Here is an 18,458-nt window from a genome sequence, read left to right as displayed (position 1 = left end):
TTCTGTAACCATCGGGAATGTTTGTGCCCACCAAACGCGACGTACAAGTATGTGCGTACGTAGAATGGCGGTCACTTGTGATATATGCGAGGGATAACATAAAGGACCTGCATCTGCGAGGGCAGCGTTTGTATAGTGAAATGCTGTCATGAATGATCGATCCGTAGTCTAGCAGACGCGACGCATAATGGAGTTGGCATATAGGGTAGGGTGTATGTACATACCTATCGATCACGAACTGGGCTGGAATTGATCATCGGCCCAGTTTAGCACATGTAGTACTAGGTCAGTACGGAGTAAGTACGTACTTTATATTTAGTTTTTCAAGGGAAGCAAAGTTTTACCATGTCGATGCGGGTGGTTTTGCTGCTCTGGTCCCTTTCCCTCGTCAATTTTCTTCTTTTGCTTCCTCCCCCCACTTGCTACCTTAGGTGGTCAAAATGTCGGTGACTCGATTGCCTGCGGTCGGTGTAGGGTACGATGTATGTATGTATGTGGTGCGGTACACTTCTATCTAAGGTATGGATGTCATTGGATTCCCAATCGCCACGATTTGCTCAATAGAGGAGGATGTTGTCTAGGGTACTTGACTTGGACGGACGAGCGATCTGTAATGTACATACCATTCCAGCAAATTCCGTGGCAGAGGCCAGAGGGAGGGATGGTATGGAGGCTTATATGCGAGTGATGCCGGTGCCATAGATGATGCAAGGGCTGATCTGCGACATGGCTTACCGTACACGTGTAGGTCTTGGATCTGGTCTGGATAGAGTGGTTGTGGCTGTACGCTTTAGACTATGCGAGGGCGCGCATTTTAGAGTGTTTCGTGAGACAAAAGATCTAGCCCTAACATGCCAGTAGATTGACGATTGATTCTGATTGAGTGATGTCGATTTAGACTTCAGCAAGGGATGTTTCGTTGCATGCCGTTGCAGGGATCGAGATGAGTGCGAGACCAGTCTATATGTCCCTCAACCGTGTTGACATATTTTAAGGGTTCACGTAGTTGATATGTGCGGGAGATATTGTCCTACTTGTCTGAAACAAACACCTTTTCGTCTTCTTGATGACAATTGTACTACTGTAGGTCCAAGTTGAAGTCGAGGCGGACACTGAGAATACGTGCAACGTTGACATTACGACCTCGAATTTGCCAAGTGCCATACACTGAAATGTATCATGGCGAGATCTTAGGTGTCAACTCGACAGTCACTGGCCTAAACAACTTCTGTTAATTGTTTGGTATCAAGAACTCGGTGAGTGACCTAGAAATAGTGAGGACCTTGATACGTATACCATGCCGATGCCATACAAGGCTATTGAAGAAGTTGACGTACGTCAATACACGAACTCAGCAACGCTGAACTCGTCCGCATACAATCCACACTCTTTATCTATGAATGTCAAGTAGCGTTGGGTGATATAAGCTCAGGTCAAGTCCAGGCACCGCTACGGTATAGGGTAACCGAACTTCCAACAACGGTGCCGGGATCCCGTGGCGCCACACGGGCCGGTCCCGCCCAGCCACCCGATTTCCCAGCCACCCGGCAACACGGAATTGGGTTGATATCTACAAGAAACGCTCCCAACCTCCCAATTCATCATCCTCGGGCGCCAAAACAACCAAGTACGGGACCAATTGCTATTACGCGGCAGCCCAAGAAGAAACCGGAAACCGGTGAGCGTTGAATTTCCAATGCCAAGCGTGTGACGTGACGTGTCTTGTCTTTTTGCTCGTAATATTTCGCTTTTTAGTCTTGGGCGGGAACCTGCATCTTGACCATATCTTCCTCCCCTTACTCCGTACACCAGCAAATAATCATAAGCCTCGAGTCTGTTCCCTTGTGCTACTACACATTATCGAGTACTGATACAGCGATACCCGAGACAAGTTGAAGAGCAGAGTATTCACATTGGCGACGTTGACTATTCGAAACTACTTGTTCACCTCACCGTACATATACCATACCTACCCACAGCACGCACATACAGCAGCCCAACATGAGATGGATATCCAGAGTCTCGGCCGCCGCCGCAGCCACGGCGCTGCTTGCTACTACAGTCTCAGCCCAGACATGGAGCAAATGCAATCCTCTCCAGAACAGTACGCACACCTCATCCCCCAGTCGACCCCATCATCCCACTAACCAGACACTTATAGGCAACTGTCCCAGCGATGATGCCCTCGGCATGAGCATCGACATCGACTTCTCCAAAGGCGAGGTAAACTCCTTCGCAGCCTCTGGATCGCCCAAATACGACAGCGAGGGCGTCTCTTTCACCGTCGCCCGCGCCAATGACGCGCCGCAGCTGGCATCCCTCTTCTACATCATGTTCGGCCGTGTCGAGATCACGATGAAGGCTGCTCCCGGAGCTGGTATCGTATCGTCCCTCGTTCTCCAGTCCGACGTGCTCGACGAGATCGACATTGAATGGCTCGGCTCCGATAATGACGAGATCCAGTCAAACTACTTTGGAAAGGGCCAAACGACCTCGTACAACCGTGGCGAGTTTCACGACGTGACAAATACACAGGGCGAGTGGATTACATACACCATCGATTGGACCAAAGACCGCATCGTCTGGATGGCTGGCGGCACTGTCGTTCGAACACTCAATGCCGGCGACGCCGAGGATAACCAGTACCCTCAAACTCCGATGCAAGTCAAGTTTGGCGCCTGGGCTGGTGGTGACCCCAACACAAACTCCGCAGGCACCGTCAAATGGGCACGTGGACCAACAGACTACTCCAAAGGTCCCTTCACCATGAAGGTCAAGAGTGTCGTTGTCACGGACTACTCGACTGGTGACGAGTACAAATACAAGGACACGTCTGGCTCCTGGCAGTCAATCGAATCCGTCGGCGGTGAGATCAACGGCAACGAAAACGGCGATGCCATGACCGTCACTGCTACCGCCCAAGGAACTGTCGCTACAGCAGATGGAAACGTCCCTGTCGGAGGTATCGCCGAGGACGGAAGTCCCGCTACAGCTACACAGACCGGATGGCCCTGGACCGGCTCCCGACCTTCTGGCGGAGCTATCCCCGAAGGCTGGAGGCTCAACGCCAAGGGGAAAATCATTCCCGCCGAGAACAGCGCCGTCGTTCTTCAGCCTTTACACAACGTTATTGCCGTTGTACCCTTCTTGGCCGGCATCATGGCATTTGCTGGTCGTTTCCTCTAGAGAAGAAACACCTTGACTTCACTTCACGGTATATGAACCTATATATTACGATTCGACAGCATATTTTGTCTTGGGCTTGGGCCTGGGCTTGGGCTCATGTACATTTTCCGGCATACGGTGACTTGTAGACAGCACCGCAAGTATGTATGGATGTGATGCCTCATTGACATGGCACGGTTGGTTGGCGTTTAAGGACCTGGGGCACTGAGTTGCGATTGGATGGCATTTGGGTTTTCACACATTGCTCTTAGCGACGGCGCAATGCATTTGGTTGTAAAGAATAGACACATGGCAAACATGAGATAGACAGGTGGTGTATAATGAAAGAACCAACATACATGTTCTACGAGGACCAATATACACTCTAAAATGGTCAACACATTCTTCTGGCCACACAAATGTTTGAAAAAGAGAGCACTAGTAAATATAGTTATCAGAATCGTGCCCGCCTCGTCCATGCTTGAGCCTTAGCAGAGCCATGCGTGGTGTCAACCCCTTTCTAGAGGCCACCAAACTCCAATAGCATGCGAAGTGCTTGTTCTATAGGTATGATTTCTATGATACTAAAATCTCTGCCGCCAATAACCCCCTTATATGCTCCGAGAAACCCATCTCAGCGCCTGCGACTTCGTCGTCTGCGTTCTGCGTTCTGCGTTCTACGGCCGTTCACCCTGCACCCAAAAAGCACATCGCGAGCTCGCGCTTCGCTCGGTGTGCCTTCTCCTCTTGTCTCCTCTGCCTCGTCCTGGCTCATGTCGAAAGCAATATCCGAGTATTCTTACAAAACTTCCGAGGAAAAAAAAAAAAAAGCAAGCAAATTAGTATAAAAGCAATAGAACCAAGAACCTCCTGCATGTTTTCTTTTTATACGCCAACACCCTCGCGGAGAACTTAGAAGGTCCAGTCATCCTCATCCTCAACAGACTTGATGGCCCATCGGAACTTGTCACGAAGAGTCTTGGAAAAGAATTTTTCGATAGGAACGTCGAACTTCTTGGAGAAGACTACTGTGAGGCGAGGATCAATGTAATTCTATGAATCATAGGTCAGTCATCGAATTTCAACGTTTTCGGTGGTACTCACGATCTTGGAGGTGCCGAGGGCCACCTCCTTGTTGCCATCACGATCCTGGGCCTGAAGCTCCAGTGTCTTGATGCGTTCATCAAACTTGTCCACAGTCTTCAGAAGTTTGTCGACAGTAACGCCTCTGCCTTCAGCCTCGACCTTCTTGGTCTTGTTCTCTTTTTTGAACTTGGCTTCCATGTCCTTGACAGCCTGAAGACGTTCTTTCAACTCCTTCTCGGGGAGAGGCTTCTCTTTGTCTGCCTTGCGCTTTTCGTTGTCCTTCTCAAACTTCTTGGTGATCTTTGTACGCTGCTCCTCAAGTAAGAATTGCTGGTGCTCCTTGACCCACTCGTCATTTAGTTCTTCATCCCTCTCGAACCAGGCGGCACCCTTCTTCTTCTTGTAACCAGATTCGATATGGAGGATCATCATTTTTGTTCGCCATTGCTGGTAGCGGAGGCCTTTAATCTAGAAAAGAATCAGTATCTGGGTTGGTCGGCTTATATACAAGTTAGACTTACCCTGTCACCAAGCTTGGCCATTTGCTGCTCGTGCCCAGCGCCAACGGTTCGCTTATGGTTGCACAAAACGGCAACCTCACGATTACAGTCATTGTACAGTTTTACTTTTTCAGCAACTGTGCCACGAGAGCGAGGATCCGAAGCGAGCTTTCTGAGCAGTTCTGACATTGTCCAGGAAGCGTTGTAAGTACGAAAAACCTTGGCGGTCAGACCCTTCATGTAGCCGGTCAAATGCCTATTCAGCTGAGCCGTCTGTAATTCTGTCAGCAACTGGTTTTTATACAACGATCAGGGAAAAAAAAAAAAAAAAAAAAAGAAGAACTGACGTTGAGGCGATCGAAGAGATCATCTCCTGTAGTCTTGGGCGCCTTCTTGAAAAGCTTCAGGTTCTTGAAGACCTGAGGCTCAACAATGGCAGTCTCTCTGTATGGAATACTGTCCTTTCCGAGGAAATCGAATGTAACCTTGTTAGGAGGCTCAAGTGTGATATGCTCATACTTGAGAGAGCAGCAACCCACAGTGTCGGCCTCGTTTTCTGTGTCTTTCTCGTTACCGGCACGAAGTGCCATTTTGTCAATCAGATACATGGCGGTGGCTCGTTGACGATCTGCCATTATTTCACTCTTAAGCTCCTTGGTGTAGTCCTTGCGAATCCGGTCGATATGCTTTTTGAGTTCCCGTGCCTTCTCAAATTTCTTGAAGTCACTCTGACCTTTGATATCGCTATCAGCTCCAAGCATGACGTACTTGTAGTTTTGGTTGATATTCTCCTGCCACATGGCTAACCAGGTCGCCTTTTGGTCGTGCTGCACAGCCTTCCACTTGTGTCCCTTGGGAGGTTCGGGGACCTTGGCACCCTTGCCGATGTTGATGGTGATTTGTTCGGGTTGGACACGTTGCTTGACTTTACCGGTTTTGGGATGTTCACCACGTCCACGGAACAAGCTGGGAGGTTCGACTCTGAAGTTGCCAACCTTCTGCTTTCTACCATCCCATAAACAGTGTGTGAAGGGGGCTTCGAGGGCATCCTTCTTCGCCTTCGCAGCCTCCCTCTCTTCCTTGGTCATGTTTTTAGATTTATTCTGTTCCACCTTCTCGCTCCAATATGCGTAAATCTTATCGAAGTTGCATTTTTCGAGCGATTTGACGGCGACCTTCTTTCCCTGTGAATCTTCAACACCGTACTTGTCGCAGTATTCTTTAAAATCTTCAAAGAAGTTTTTGCGGAAAACAGGGTTCTCTAGGTGATGAGAGGATGCAGGAGTCATCATGGCAACCCAAAAGGTGGCAACCTCTTCAACCTCGGGAGCAAGAGTAACTGGTTGTCCATCGTAGAGCATCTTGACGTGCTTGGGCAAAGGCTCGTAATCAGGCGGGAAAAGAACGCCATTATGCTCAAGAGTTGTCCACTTGATATCATCATTTTCCTTCTTTGGTGCGTTCCACCAAGCATACTCTTCTTCGTCCTCACTCTCGCTGGCCTTCTTGGACTCTGCCTTGACGGCTTTCTTAGCAGATGAGGCTGGTTTAGCCTTGGCCTTCTTGGAGATGGGCGCATCCGAATCTGACTCCTCTTTCTTGACACCATTCGATTTTCGCTTCGCGGCAGTTCCGTTAGATCGACGCTTACTTGCTGAGGATTTTGCAAGCGGGACATCGTCGTCGGACTCATCCTTGACAGCGTTCTTTGCCACAGGCTTCTTGGCTCTTTCTTTGGCTCGTATGGCTTTGGCTTGTTTCTCAGCTTCCTTCTCCATACCGCGCTTCTTTTGCGCGAGCTTCACACTAAGGGGCTCGTCGTCATCGCCCGAGGACTCGGGCAAGGCAGTCTCGTCGTAGGAAGGGGGAAGTTTCTTTCCTCGGGCTCTTGCAATGGGTTCATCGTCGGAGTCGGAGTCGGGAACTCTGTTGGCTTGCTTCTTTTGCCGCTTGGCCTGCAATAGTACTGTCAGCATACCTGGCCCCACAGGAAGGGTTTTCCTGTGTCATGAATACGAACCAGAGGAGCAGCATCATCACTCGACTCATCGTCCTTGTAGTTGACCTTGCTGATAGAGGTACGCGATTTACGTTTGCTAGCTCCGTTGGTAGCTGGTTCATCGATGTCCATTGCGTCTTCAAGAGGACCGTTGCGAACGGACAGACCAGCCATCTTAGCAGCCTGCTTGGACACTGGCTGATCCAGAGCTTCATCTTCGGCGCGAGAAATCTTGGACGAGGAGACTGTAAGAAATGCTTGTGTTAGAATAAGGACCAGCAAAAGCATGCGCGTGGTAGGCTGTGTTGTAGCTAAACTTTGTTTTGAAAACGCCAACGTGATGAGGACGCATGAGCGCGGGAACAAGACCCAGTAAAGAAGTATGATAATTGACAAAAAAAAACACAACTCACGTCTATGGCCGTTGGCCCTCGCAAGAGGGCGATCGTCGTCAGAGCTGTAACTCATAGTTGTGAAGTTCGAGGCAAGTTTCCGTTCGGTGGCTGATCGCCTACCAAAGTACAATGAGGTCAGGGACTGGGATTGAAGATGCAAAAGCGTGACAGAACGAAGAACAGGCCTCTGCAAACGAAGGAAAAACGTAATATCGAAGGAAAAAGCGCGAGGAAATGATCCCCTCAACGCCTTGTGTAGGAGAAGAGGGTGCGTTTGACGATATTCACGAAAGCTGGAGAGGAGGGAATCAGCAACAATGGGATTGGGGAGAATAAGTCGAGAGGCGGCGTTCCTGCTTTCTTTAAGGCCAAGACCAAGACAGGCCCGGACCCGGCGACGGAAAGGCGAGGCGAGAAAGGAATGGGCCTACAAGGCACCTGAGTGAAAGGACAGGCAGAGTGAGTGTGGGCACCGCAGCGTTGGTTCTCAGTGGTTCAGCCAAGTGTTGCGCAGCAGTTGCAGCGACTCAGTAATGGGGCTAATGCAGAATTCTGTTATGTGATTGGATAGGGAAGAGTTGACACAGAGGATGAAAACCGGGGGGGCTAAAGAGCTTTTTTTGCCTTAGTCATTCATGCAGTAAGAAAAAAGGTTGCGGCGATTGCGGCTTGAGTAGGTGGAGCTTTGGAGACCGTCTCACGTGACTGCACCAAATCATTGCTGGAGCTCACTACATGTGTGTCCAGCTGGGGTGGACAAGCACAACGCCTAGAAGTTCCGGTCGGCTACCTAATTTACCCGGGAAAATAGCGAGAGCAAACCTGAATGCTTTAGTCCGTAGCGACCAATACACCTCATATTCCGACCTTACACGACCCCATCTCTATCAATTGATCCGTATATCGCGATCAATTGGGCCACCGTTGGCAGAGGCTCCTTCTCTACGTCCTAATCCTCAGTCACGATGTTGTCACGAGCCGCTAGACCAGCTCTCCGAGCTGCTGCCGCAGCTAATGCTCGGTAAGTTTCTCTCCTCCTTCACTTCCGTCTCCCCTTGAGTATCCAGTGGCTCTCTCTCGGCTGCCGGGAAGCCCAAGAATTTGTCTGCCGGTTGAGCACTTGAACCCTCGACCATCGGCCACATCATCACAAGTACACACGCCCGCCCAATACCGACCGACTTGCAATAAAAATTATGAGGCAATTGAATGCTCTGAGGGGAATATCTCAACACCGTCATCACCAATAATAACCAGAGAGAAAAACCAACAAAAGAGAAGGAAAATGCTGATGACGTCCTTTTTTGCGCTTCCAGGGCCGCCGCCGTCCCCAGCTCCGCTGCCACCTATGCGACTCTCCGTGAGATCGAGGACCGTCTCAAGTCCATCCGAAACATCGAGAAGATCACAAACACCATGAAGATTGTCGCCTCCACCAAGCTTACCCGAGCCCAGCGCGCCATGAACGACTCTCGCAAGTACGGTGAGACCTCTAATGAGGTCTACGAGTCCGCTGAGACCAAGGCCCTCGAGACTGAGGACAAGAAGACCCTCATCATCGTCTGCTCTTCCGACAAGGGTCTCTGCGGTGGTATTCACTCTGGTCTGTCCCGATATGTCCGCCGACTCCACGCCGAGCAGCCTGGCTTTGACCTCGTCCTCATTGGTGAGAAGGCCAAGGCTCAGCTCTCACGAACCAACGCCTCAGCTATCCAGCTGAGCTTTGCTGGCATTGGCAAGGATGTTCCCACCTTTGCCGACGCCCAGGCCATCGCCGACCAGGTTATTCAGCTTCCTACTGAGTACACCGACATCAAGATTCTGTACAACAGCTTCGTCAACGCTCAGACCTACGAGGCTTCCCTGATTGAGGCATTTTCTGAGGAGGCTATCCAGCAGTCCCGTGAGTTTCTGTGATTGATGTCAAAGTGATCACTAATATGTCTAACCATTAATCATAGCCAACTTCTCTGCCTTCGAGGTTGACGAGGAGGTTCTTGGCAACCTTCGCGAGTACAGCCTTGCCAACTCCCTCTACTGGGCTCTTGCTGAGGGCCACGCCTGCGAGCAGTCTGCCCGACGAAACGCTATGGATGTAAGTATCACTAGGTTGTAACTCTCATGACTAGCACTTACTGACAATTGCCGCAGAACGCATCTAAGAACGCTGGTGAGATGATCAGCAAGTACCAGATTCTCTTCAACCGTACTCGACAGGCCGTCATTACCGGAGAACTGGTTGAGATTATCACTGGTGCTACTGCCTCTGCGGACATGTAAGGAGTGGGAGTACAAGATGGGGTGTAATGCTTCCCTTTGTAACAAATGTCATTGGGCTACCATCCATGTATGGTTCCCCCCATTGTATCAAAGCTTTCAATAAATTCCTTAGTAGCCCATGCAGTCAATGCACGGCAGTGCCAAAAAACAAAAACAGAACAAACACTGCCTCTCGATGGCTGTTGGCGGAAGTAAGAATTTTCATTGTATAAAACTTCGATAAATTTAAGTACTAGTTATAACTCAACCACCCTCGTCTGAAAACGCCGAATACCGATACCATTATATTTTGAGAACCATCAACAACCAAAACGGGGTAGCTTCTCAAGTGTAAGTCACAGAAACCAGAAACGCCATCAACACCTAATATGGAATGCGTCGAAGCAAATCTCAGAACCCAAGGTCACTGTCCTCCGCATAACTTATGTGTCTCGTCCTGCGATATTTGCTGGAACTCTCGTGAGGAACCTCTGTTATCTTGGCGGTACCAAAAGGATTCTCTTTCTCGTAAGCTGTTCGCAGTGCAGCGGCCTCCTGATCCCATCGTTCGGTGGCTCGGGTCCATGCCTGAACAGCTTCAGCGTACCCGCGCTTTTGCTCGGTTGCCTGGTCTTCATATGGCTTGCGTTCCTCAAACGAAGCGTCCCTCCACATCTTACTAGTCATGATCCGAACTTCGTTGGGGACAGCACGCCCACCTTTGCCTGGTTTCCGATTCTCCTCACACTTCTTCCTCGCAACGTCGAATAGATCCTTGCTATAGAGTATATACGCATTCCCTGCAACTTTAGCCGGACGAGAGGGTCTTACCCCAAGCTTCGATTGTATATAGGTATGAATCTCGTTTTCATAGGCCTGAAGTCGTGCTGGTTGCTGATCTTGGGCAGGCTCCTTACGCTTGCGCAGCAGCACAGAGTCTCGAGGCAGTATCAGTGGTGTCGGGACCTCAATGGGGCCGATCAAGGTCTCCAAAACTTCAGAAGCTGCCCTTAGACCGGACAGATACGCCCCATGAACCGTGGCTGGGTGCGTACCAATGGTGTGTTCACCAGCAAAGAAGAGGTTTCCGACAGGTCTGGCCATGACATCGTAGTCTTCTGGCTGCATCCCGGGAGCAGCAGAAGAATAACTACCTCGAGCGAATCGATCTGAACCCCAGCGGGTGACCATGGCCTCTACAGGATAGGGGACATCCTGGCCAAAGACGCTGCGTAGTACTTCCGTGGCTTCTGCCACAAGGCTGTCGTTACTTGAATGTTCTGTCTCAAAACCAGCCTCCCCTGCCATCAAAGCAATGAGACATGGAAGACCTGTCGTGTTGGATACGTTGAACCATTGAAAAAAGCGACCACGATTTGCGGCATAGTCTTTTTGTGAGGTACTCAGTCGGTTGGAAGACTCCCTCAAGACGCCAAAGATATGTCTGTCATGGTCCCAGAAAATCTTATCGTACACTAGAACAACCTTGTTCAGAATGCCGAATCCAAGTCGCTCAACGACATCAGTTTTCCACGATGGAAGAGGTGGGTTGAAGACGATATTGTTCTGTTTTAGAACACCGAGCGGAATAGTGCAAACCACGGCATCAGCATCCACTACTGAGCCGTCTTCGCATTCAATCGCAGCTGACGCCATGCCCTCTCCAGTATGGTAGGATATGCTCTTGACCGGGAATTTAGTCTTGAGGTCAAGTGAGCTCGGGCAGTGAACCAAGCCGCGAGCCACACTTTGGTAACCGCCCACGACCATGGTATGGCTTCCCTCCCATTCATTACCTGCATCAATGTCCCACAATGGGAGGCTCAGGTTGTGCAAGCTTGTAGCGTTACTGTACTCCAAATTGGCAATGTGCCAGTTGATCAGTCGGTGATCCTGGGCATTCAGCCCTATGATTTGTTTGTACTGGGAAATGGCGTTATCAAGAACAGATCCCAGAGTTGCCCCCTCTTCATTCACTGCCGATGTTAAATCAATGTTCTCTCCGTCGGCTGAGTCTCGAATTGTCCAGCCCATCAACTTTGCTTTGTCGGAGGCTTTAGTAGTCGCGGGAGTGCCAGGCTCCATATGGACCCTACCCGTGAGCTTGTCTGACGATACTGGTATCAGGTTGACCTTTACTGGGACGTTATGTTGTGTCACTGGAGGTGCATCTTGCTGTGCAGCAGCAGCCTCTTCCTGAAACATTGTCTTGCTACCGTCTCCAGGACTATCACGCCCCTCTTCGATGAGATCCCGTCGACCTTCGACCAGTTTTGCAAGTTGATTTTTATGCTTGTATTCGCTGACGCGGTCTAAACAGTCATTGTAAAGTTTTTCAACGAGCTGATCGCGCACAGGGTCAACTGCCCTTCCACTGCTGTCGTAGATTGTAGTATCGGCTGTCAGTGCATGATAAGGAAGTCCCAATTGCCCACGAAGCAGGATGTTGATGGGGTTTCCCCGGTCGAACCCAGTAATGATCATGCCGCCCATCTCCGCAGTGTGTCGCTTGCCTTCAAAAGCTGGAGATTTTTCTTTTGGTTTGGTCCGGAACTCGCGAGAGTATACTCTTCCTCCAACACGGGCGCGCCCTTCAAGCACAACCACTCGAGGCGCAGGCTCGCCTCGTTCATGGAAGCGATCGGCAAATTGCCTGAACAATCCCTCAAGCTGTCTTGCGCAACCCAGTCCGGAGATACCAGCACCTATGACAGCGATGGTCTTTTGTCTCTTGACAACCGGTGCAACAGTATCGTCTGTCTCAGCTTCGGAGAGTCGCACACATCCGTAGTTGATATAGCCCCGACGAACAAGCCAATCATAGCAAACACTCGCTGCGTCGAACCAGCGAGCGTTAGCACACCCAACCGCTTCCAGCCGGGTCACACCGATCCAAGGGTGTTTGAACCATAGCCGTATGATGCCATTTCTAATATTGAGATATGTTGTTACTTGCGTATAAGATATGTGATGACGGAGGAGGTGGTATTCCTCCGGATGTAAAGCATATGGGTTGAGCCGGCTTGACTCGGCGGCCGAGACACATTCTGACGCATACTGATATGCTGACATATCAGTTGGTATCGAAGCCTTGGGTCTGATATTGAAGTTATAGCGTTCGGCATCATGAGAAGGTGATTGTTGATGAGACTGAGGCTGGTCGTCGATTGAAAGATCTTGGTCTTGGTCTTGGTCTTCTTCTTGTGCACCATCAGTATCGACTGGTGTAGGGGTAGTAGCCTTACTCGATACCGTCGAGGGTATCGATGAGAGGTCTGATAGTTCTGTGAGGTTCGAGGGAAGAGAGCCTACGGCGTCCTCTACAGTAGACACCCCAAATGGCGTTGGGCCATCGTCGTTCTGAGAAGGCCCCTCCCTGCGCACAGTTAGAGTTGGGTCTGAAAGACTCTGTCGAGTCATCGAGCACGTAAAGTCGAGGCATTAGACCACTCACTCGGCATAACTTTTGATGCTTGACAATTCATCTTCAGACTCAACGTGACTAGCGTTGTCAATATCCATATCTTCAGTCCACACAACAATCTCTGGCGCAATTTCGGAGGCTATTTCTGTCGAAGTCTGTCGCGACTGAGGCACCGAAACTACATCAGGAGTGATTGGAGGCGATATACGACCCGCAGGGTTCGACATGACAATAGTGTCAGATGGGGTCAGCGAATCAATGGCGTCCTTATCGTCCAAGTCCATCTTCCTAATGCCGATCCCCTTGCGAAAGCTCTGCCCAAAGTCTGACCCCATGGCGGCGTCGGTTTCGAAGGGTTTCCCCGGGTATTGGTCTGTCTGAAATTGCGGGCGCTACTGTCTGGCGGAAGGAAGAGTATTTCTAAGAGCCGAGTGAAATGAGGAAAGTTGCATTATGCGAAAAGAACTAAAGAAAACTCAGGACCCTACTGAATAGTCAGCTTGTTTGTGTATGGAGTTTAGAGGACATGTACGAAATGACCAACCTTCTAAACTCGTTCGATGTCGTGGATTAATGAGTATGGTAAGGTACTAAGGTAGGTAAGGTAGGCAGTGAGAAGATTTGAGTGGATAGACTCGTCGCAGTGACATGCTTTTTCTCGATATCGATTCTTTGGACAATTTCTAGTCCATGGTTGATTCAGCGTGAGTTATTTCAGAAGACAACTCAGTTGTCAAAGGCTGTCCGTCTCCTTTGCCTTAGAGGAACTTGCCATCCATCGTCAGCCATTCAGCCCCTCAGAATAAGGAAAGCAACCTTCAAATTCGATCACGTGCGGCGCTACGGTCAAATCAGACGCCTCCAACAGGTGGGTCAACAGTTCATTCAGACGGACGACATTCAAGTTCTGAGTCTGTATTAATGAGCTTCATTTTCAAGATATTTACAATCGTGTTGTTAAGGTCTGGGACGATCCTTCAAAGAATGGGTTCCACGCCTGCCTACCGTAACTTGTTGATGTACTCGGTATCTTGCTCCAATCATTCAAACGCCATCGAAATGCTCCCAACCAGGTAACCAGTAAGGTACTTGACAATATTCTAGGTATCATAAATAAGTATAGTATGCTGACATTGGATATCAGGTCGTTGAAGCGGGCACGCTCTCTTTCGCAAACGATTCCTTCTCGATCGCCGATTCCATCATCTTGTTTCCATTGATGATCGACGTTGTGCAAATCACAATATTTCTCCGTCCTGTTGAGGCAATGTCAGATTCCATTTCAGAGCAACCCCGGCAGCTGTAAGAGTGCTTACCTTCTTCTTGCTTTGCAATAAACCTTAGAGCAGCAATCTCGGTGAAAGTGATGCCGCCGACGAATACAACAAAGACAGTCTGCTTGTTGCCACTTCCAGAGAGCAATGCCCGGGCTTTGACAGCCTTATCCTCACCCTTCTGGTGCTCATAAAACGTCTGCCCTCGAACGTGTTTGACAGCTTCGTCAAACCCTTGCCATCCTTGCGTGCCAACACCTGCAGGCGCTCCCGCTGCGTTGGCGCTGTTTCCTTTAGTCACCGAAAGCAGATATTGCTTCTGCAGAATGCATTGAACGAGGCGAATTGAAAGAGGAGCATAACCACTGTACACATAGGAAATGTCGTTTGGATCGTCCTCTTGAACCTCATCAACGATGAGCCGAAGCTGCTTGCGAAGATACGTATAATTCGTCTTGCTTCCTGTCGGGCCGGCGTTGGCGCCTGGGATAGGGATCATGCCAGCCAGGGGCGACGACTTGGACAGAAAGAGTTGTAGTTTCTCTAGGTTGCTAAGCGTGAGGAGATGCTGGTAGCCGTAGCCTTCTAGAATCAAGCGTCTGAATTGATCGAACTCCTTAGGCCTTATGCCCCCAGATATGCACGAGTAAATACACAGTAATCTTAGAGTCTGCGCGATAGGAGCGTCTCGCGCGATCAATTCTTCAATGCCATCGAACTGGCTTGACGGATCAGCCCCAGCGGCGAGATTTTGTTGAACCTCCAAAAGACCCTTGAACTGGTCTGTCCGGGTATGTTTAATAATCTCCTCCGCGAGGCCTGTGTGTATTCTCGCACTCTGCTGTTCTTGTTGGTATCCTGGCAATTGACTGACAAAGTCTTTGAGTTCCGCAATAGTCTTTGTTTTGTGTTTACTCTCGTAATCGCTTTGCACCTTCTGTAGCCGCCTCGCAACTTTGTTGAGGAGACTTCCAACGATCGCAAAGTTGGCGTCACGTAATTGCTCGTAAAGCTTGTCGCTCGAGTCCAGCTGGATTGTTCGTTTCCTGCTTTGTGAAGTTGCAGCCGAGGCCTGTGCCGGTGCGCCGACAACTGTTGTGTCGACTTTGGTCTGGTTGTTGTGGATCTCGAAGACTTCATCAATGAGCCCCTCATATGTCAGTTGAGTGAGCAAGGGTGTAACAAAGTCAACTTCACGATCGACGATAATTACGCTCTCGTTGGTTGTGCTAGGCGTCAACCCAATCTTGTTGGCTTCTGGCGTATCTTCACCAGCAAGAAGCTCTTGGCGCATACGAGAAAGCAAGTCGGCAACGCGCTTTGCGTTATCACCCTTCCCTATCACTCGCGGGAATAGGCCATGGTTTCTTTGAATCTCCATAAGGGCTTTGGCCATAAGGAAGTTGGGTGTAACGTCTTTAGATAGGTACAGATCGCGGAATGAGCCGTCGAGCTCGAGTGACAGAACATCCTTCTCCAGAGGGAAGAATGATAGTGGCAGTTCCGCAATGTTGGCATCGCCTAATACACCGGCCTCTTCTAGAAGCTTGTCGGAGACGAGGGTTCTGCGAGGGACCCAGAATATGTGAAAGTCGTGCCCGGTTTGGCTTTCGCGCTGGATACGCTTGATTTGAGCTAGGAGGGGGTCAGAGTGCAACTTCTCTGTCGTATTATGGCAACTGACCAGCTATGGCTTCAGCATGGCGACCACATTCGCCACGAGAAATAAAGACAACATTGCGCTGGCTGGTATCGGCATTATCATTCTCCAGAATGAAGAACTTATCTACTCCATATTCTTGAAGGACGGCAACCTTGACTATAGTCCCGATTGGCCCGACGAGGCTTTGATCTAGAACAACATTCTTCTTCCCGCGAACCTACATAGAAGTGAGGTGTGAGTTGAGTTCGCCGGATGCGTGAATCACATAGCTTTCGGCTTGGGTGAAGCTCGCGGGCCAAGGCGGTGGGAACGTACACCTTCGAGGAGATACAACAGATCCTTTCTCGCCTTGCTGCGAACCTGCTCGACGTTGAATTCTATCCGGGGAGCCATGGGATCGGCTAAACGCGATTGCGCGGGGTTGGCGAGAGAAACTCAAGAGGGAGCGAGGTGAGGGAGCTCAGTGATTGAGATAGCTTCGGGTCAAGTGGATGGATCAGGGTGCGAAATGACGGAGCTCTACAGTATACCTAGGTAGGTAAGCTAGTAAGGTAGGTTGTGTGCGGATGACGGCAGTAAAGTGGGGGGTTCTAGAGCTTCTGCACCAGCCACTGCAGCAACGCTTCATTGGTGGGGCCGACGTATAATTGAAGTCCCGTCAGGTCAGGTCTAAATTGGTTCAGGTCAATCTTGCTGATTTAAAAAGCATCAGGAGTCCAAGGTAATGGATAGGTAATTACAGGATGCACGTTATAGTGTAGTAAACAAGCAGATATATGTGACAGTAAGCGGCCGTCTTCCTCCGTCGCGGGATGGATATGAGGACGCTAATTACTAGAGTAACCCTCTCACTTCAGTTGATCGGGTCATTAGTAACAAACATGAAAGATGCATGGCGTCGTAGTGAAACAAATGTCTAGCAGATTCTCGTAATTATCATAAGCAACTAGAAATATCGTACACCTGGCCATTGTGTTCTGCGGAGACCATCGTCCGCCCCCTTCATGATATTCATCATTGAGCAGCCCATGTTGACTGTACTAGATATGCTTATGCCCAGCCTCAGCCCGAGGCATGCAAATGCGCATCTCAACAACTGTGTTCCGTCGGTAAATGCAAATGCTATATCCCATACGCTGATCTCCTGTCACGACCAGATGGTGTGTCCTGAACGCCAAATGAATGCTATTTATATCCCGAGTCCCCGTGCATTCGTCTGCATATGACGAGTCCGCATCGTCCCGTTCACACGGTGTTATCGTGGTAGAGGAACTCGATGTCTCGGGGCCGTTGCTTATTGCCTCGCACAAAGTCCTCATCGCCGGGAGGTCGCTCGTTTTTGTCGTTGCTCGTCAACATGCTTTGGATGCTCATGCATACGCTCGAAACGCTTTGGACTGGACTCCAACCCTGTTGACCTAGAAGATCTAGACAGATGATGCCGTTGGAGTATATGTGAGGATGCATGGGAATGGGCCGATCGGTTTGCTTGTCAAAAGTGACCTCAGGGGGCTCTATACAGTATTGTTAGTATTTATACCATATGCGAGCAGTGCATGAATATGGCGAATCCATCCACGAACCTATGGGATACATCTTGGGGAAATGGAACTTGAGGCGGTAGACTTGGTTCTTGTAAAGCGGATTGTCGTCGAGAACCTGGATATCAACAAACCAGTCGCCAGCAACACTGTCGTTGCGTTCTATCAATGTGATACCAGGGGGCATTCCATCCTTATGAATCTGCGGGGCACAAGAGCGTCAGTCGAGTCTCCGATGCGTTGACGAAGGGATACGAAGAACCAACCTTGCCCAGCTCCTTGACCAGACGCCTATCCCGCGTGGCTCCAGCCATCGTCGATGAGGTTAATTGTTCCCCTGGTTTTTGGTTCAATTGACGTGCGATGGAAAAGAAGCGTTGGCGGAAGATCAGATGTAGGTGAAAGGTTTCGAACAAAGTGTTGGGCGTAGTTTGGTGGAACAGTCAAACACTAGGTAGGAGGCAATGAGGGGCCGTTTGCGATGCTGCGCCCACAATCGAGAACCCCCCCAAGTCACCGTGGTAGTGGAAAGAAGGACCCAGTCAATCAATGGATCTGAGGACAGCCGGACGCGGGAATGTCTAGCTGGGTATGATTGGTTCAAAACATAGCGAAACATTTCCTTTACAGCAAGGCATTGTATAACCTGTTGTTTGCAGATTTCTATAGAACGAACCTAAGGTGTTTGTCGGTATTGGATTGGAATGTCAGCCCTTCCCATCCCTGTGGGCTATCTTAAATACATCATATCCTTTTCTGATGTTGTTGTAGCGCTTAGGGTCAATCATGTCCCAGTCTTGGAGATCGACAATAAGTGTATGTAGCTGAGCTAGGCCCATAAATTGATTCGTGTTGTACTATTGGGTGAACTCATACAGCTGTTATGCCATGATTTTCTTTACTCGGTCGACTTGTCTCATCAGTATCTGAGTAGTAAGACATGAAGCTGTTCGAATGCGGATCGAGGGTTAATTCTTTAGCTGTCGCTAGCCTCTGCTTGTCATGTCAACTCTGATTTCGGCTATTTAACGCGCCTGTACAGTAGGTAGACCTTTGTACCACGTAAGTCGATGGGAGTCACACAGGTTTTGACTATTATACCTTCCAGCCCAGGTTAAATAAAATTCAATTGAGAAATTTCCATATGTGTTG

At 49.7% G+C, this 18,458-nt stretch overlaps 6 protein-coding genes across 6 annotated transcripts; 2 read left to right on the top strand and 4 right to left on the bottom strand.

Moving 5' to 3' along the window:
* Nucleotides 1-2,001: 2,001 nt before the first annotated feature.
* FTJAE_10953 (licheninase) lies at nt 2,002-3,186 on the top strand (the record flags this gene model as incomplete). The annotated part of the gene is made up of 2 exons (XM_037343845.1): nt 2,002-2,104; nt 2,162-3,186. The coding sequence occupies 2 exons, from the start codon at nt 2,002-2,004 to the stop codon at nt 3,184-3,186; spliced, it is 1,128 nt and encodes a 375-aa protein (XP_037202009.1).
* Nucleotides 3,187-4,077: 891 nt separating this feature from the next.
* FTJAE_10952 (DNA topoisomerase I) lies at nt 4,078-7,218 on the bottom strand (the record flags this gene model as incomplete). The annotated part of the gene is made up of 6 exons (XM_037343844.1): nt 4,078-4,218; nt 4,270-4,719; nt 4,773-5,024; nt 5,099-6,706; nt 6,772-6,995; nt 7,164-7,218. The coding sequence occupies 6 exons, from the start codon at nt 7,216-7,218 to the stop codon at nt 4,078-4,080; spliced, it is 2,730 nt and encodes a 909-aa protein (XP_037202008.1).
* An 892-nt stretch (nt 7,219-8,110) lies between these two features.
* Nucleotides 8,111-9,425, top strand: FTJAE_10951 (f-type H+-transporting ATPase subunit gamma; the record flags this gene model as incomplete). The annotated part of the gene is made up of 4 exons (XM_037343843.1): nt 8,111-8,166; nt 8,462-9,048; nt 9,107-9,240; nt 9,297-9,425. 4 exons carry the CDS (start codon nt 8,111-8,113, stop codon nt 9,423-9,425), a joined length of 906 nt encoding a protein of 301 aa, XP_037202007.1.
* Nucleotides 9,426-9,815: 390 nt separating this feature from the next.
* Nucleotides 9,816-13,163, bottom strand: FTJAE_10950 (lysine-specific histone demethylase 1; the record flags this gene model as incomplete). Its single annotated transcript, XM_037343842.1, has 3 exons — nt 9,816-10,178; nt 10,236-12,780; nt 12,859-13,163. 3 exons carry the CDS (start codon nt 13,161-13,163, stop codon nt 9,816-9,818), a joined length of 3,213 nt encoding a protein of 1,070 aa, XP_037202006.1.
* Nucleotides 13,164-13,968: 805 nt separating this feature from the next.
* Nucleotides 13,969-16,158, bottom strand: FTJAE_10949 (lysine-specific histone demethylase 1; the record flags this gene model as incomplete). Its single annotated transcript, XM_037343840.1, has 4 exons — nt 13,969-14,084; nt 14,145-15,737; nt 15,787-15,982; nt 16,081-16,158. 4 exons carry the CDS (start codon nt 16,156-16,158, stop codon nt 13,969-13,971), a joined length of 1,983 nt encoding a protein of 660 aa, XP_037202005.1.
* Nucleotides 16,159-17,010: 852 nt separating this feature from the next.
* On the bottom strand, nt 17,011-17,620 carry FTJAE_10948 (ubiquitin-conjugating enzyme; the record flags this gene model as incomplete). The annotated part of the gene is made up of 3 exons (XM_037343839.1): nt 17,011-17,279; nt 17,349-17,508; nt 17,573-17,620. 3 exons carry the CDS (start codon nt 17,618-17,620, stop codon nt 17,011-17,013), a joined length of 477 nt encoding a protein of 158 aa, XP_037202004.1.
* Nucleotides 17,621-18,458: the final 838 nt, after the last annotated feature.

Source organism: Fusarium tjaetaba, assembly GCF_013396195.1.
Source record: "Fusarium tjaetaba strain NRRL 66243 chromosome Unknown NRRL66243_c0000263, whole genome shotgun sequence".
Taxonomy (NCBI): domain Eukaryota; kingdom Fungi; phylum Ascomycota; class Sordariomycetes; order Hypocreales; family Nectriaceae; genus Fusarium; species Fusarium tjaetaba.
This window is presented reverse-complemented; position numbering and strand designations above follow the sequence as displayed.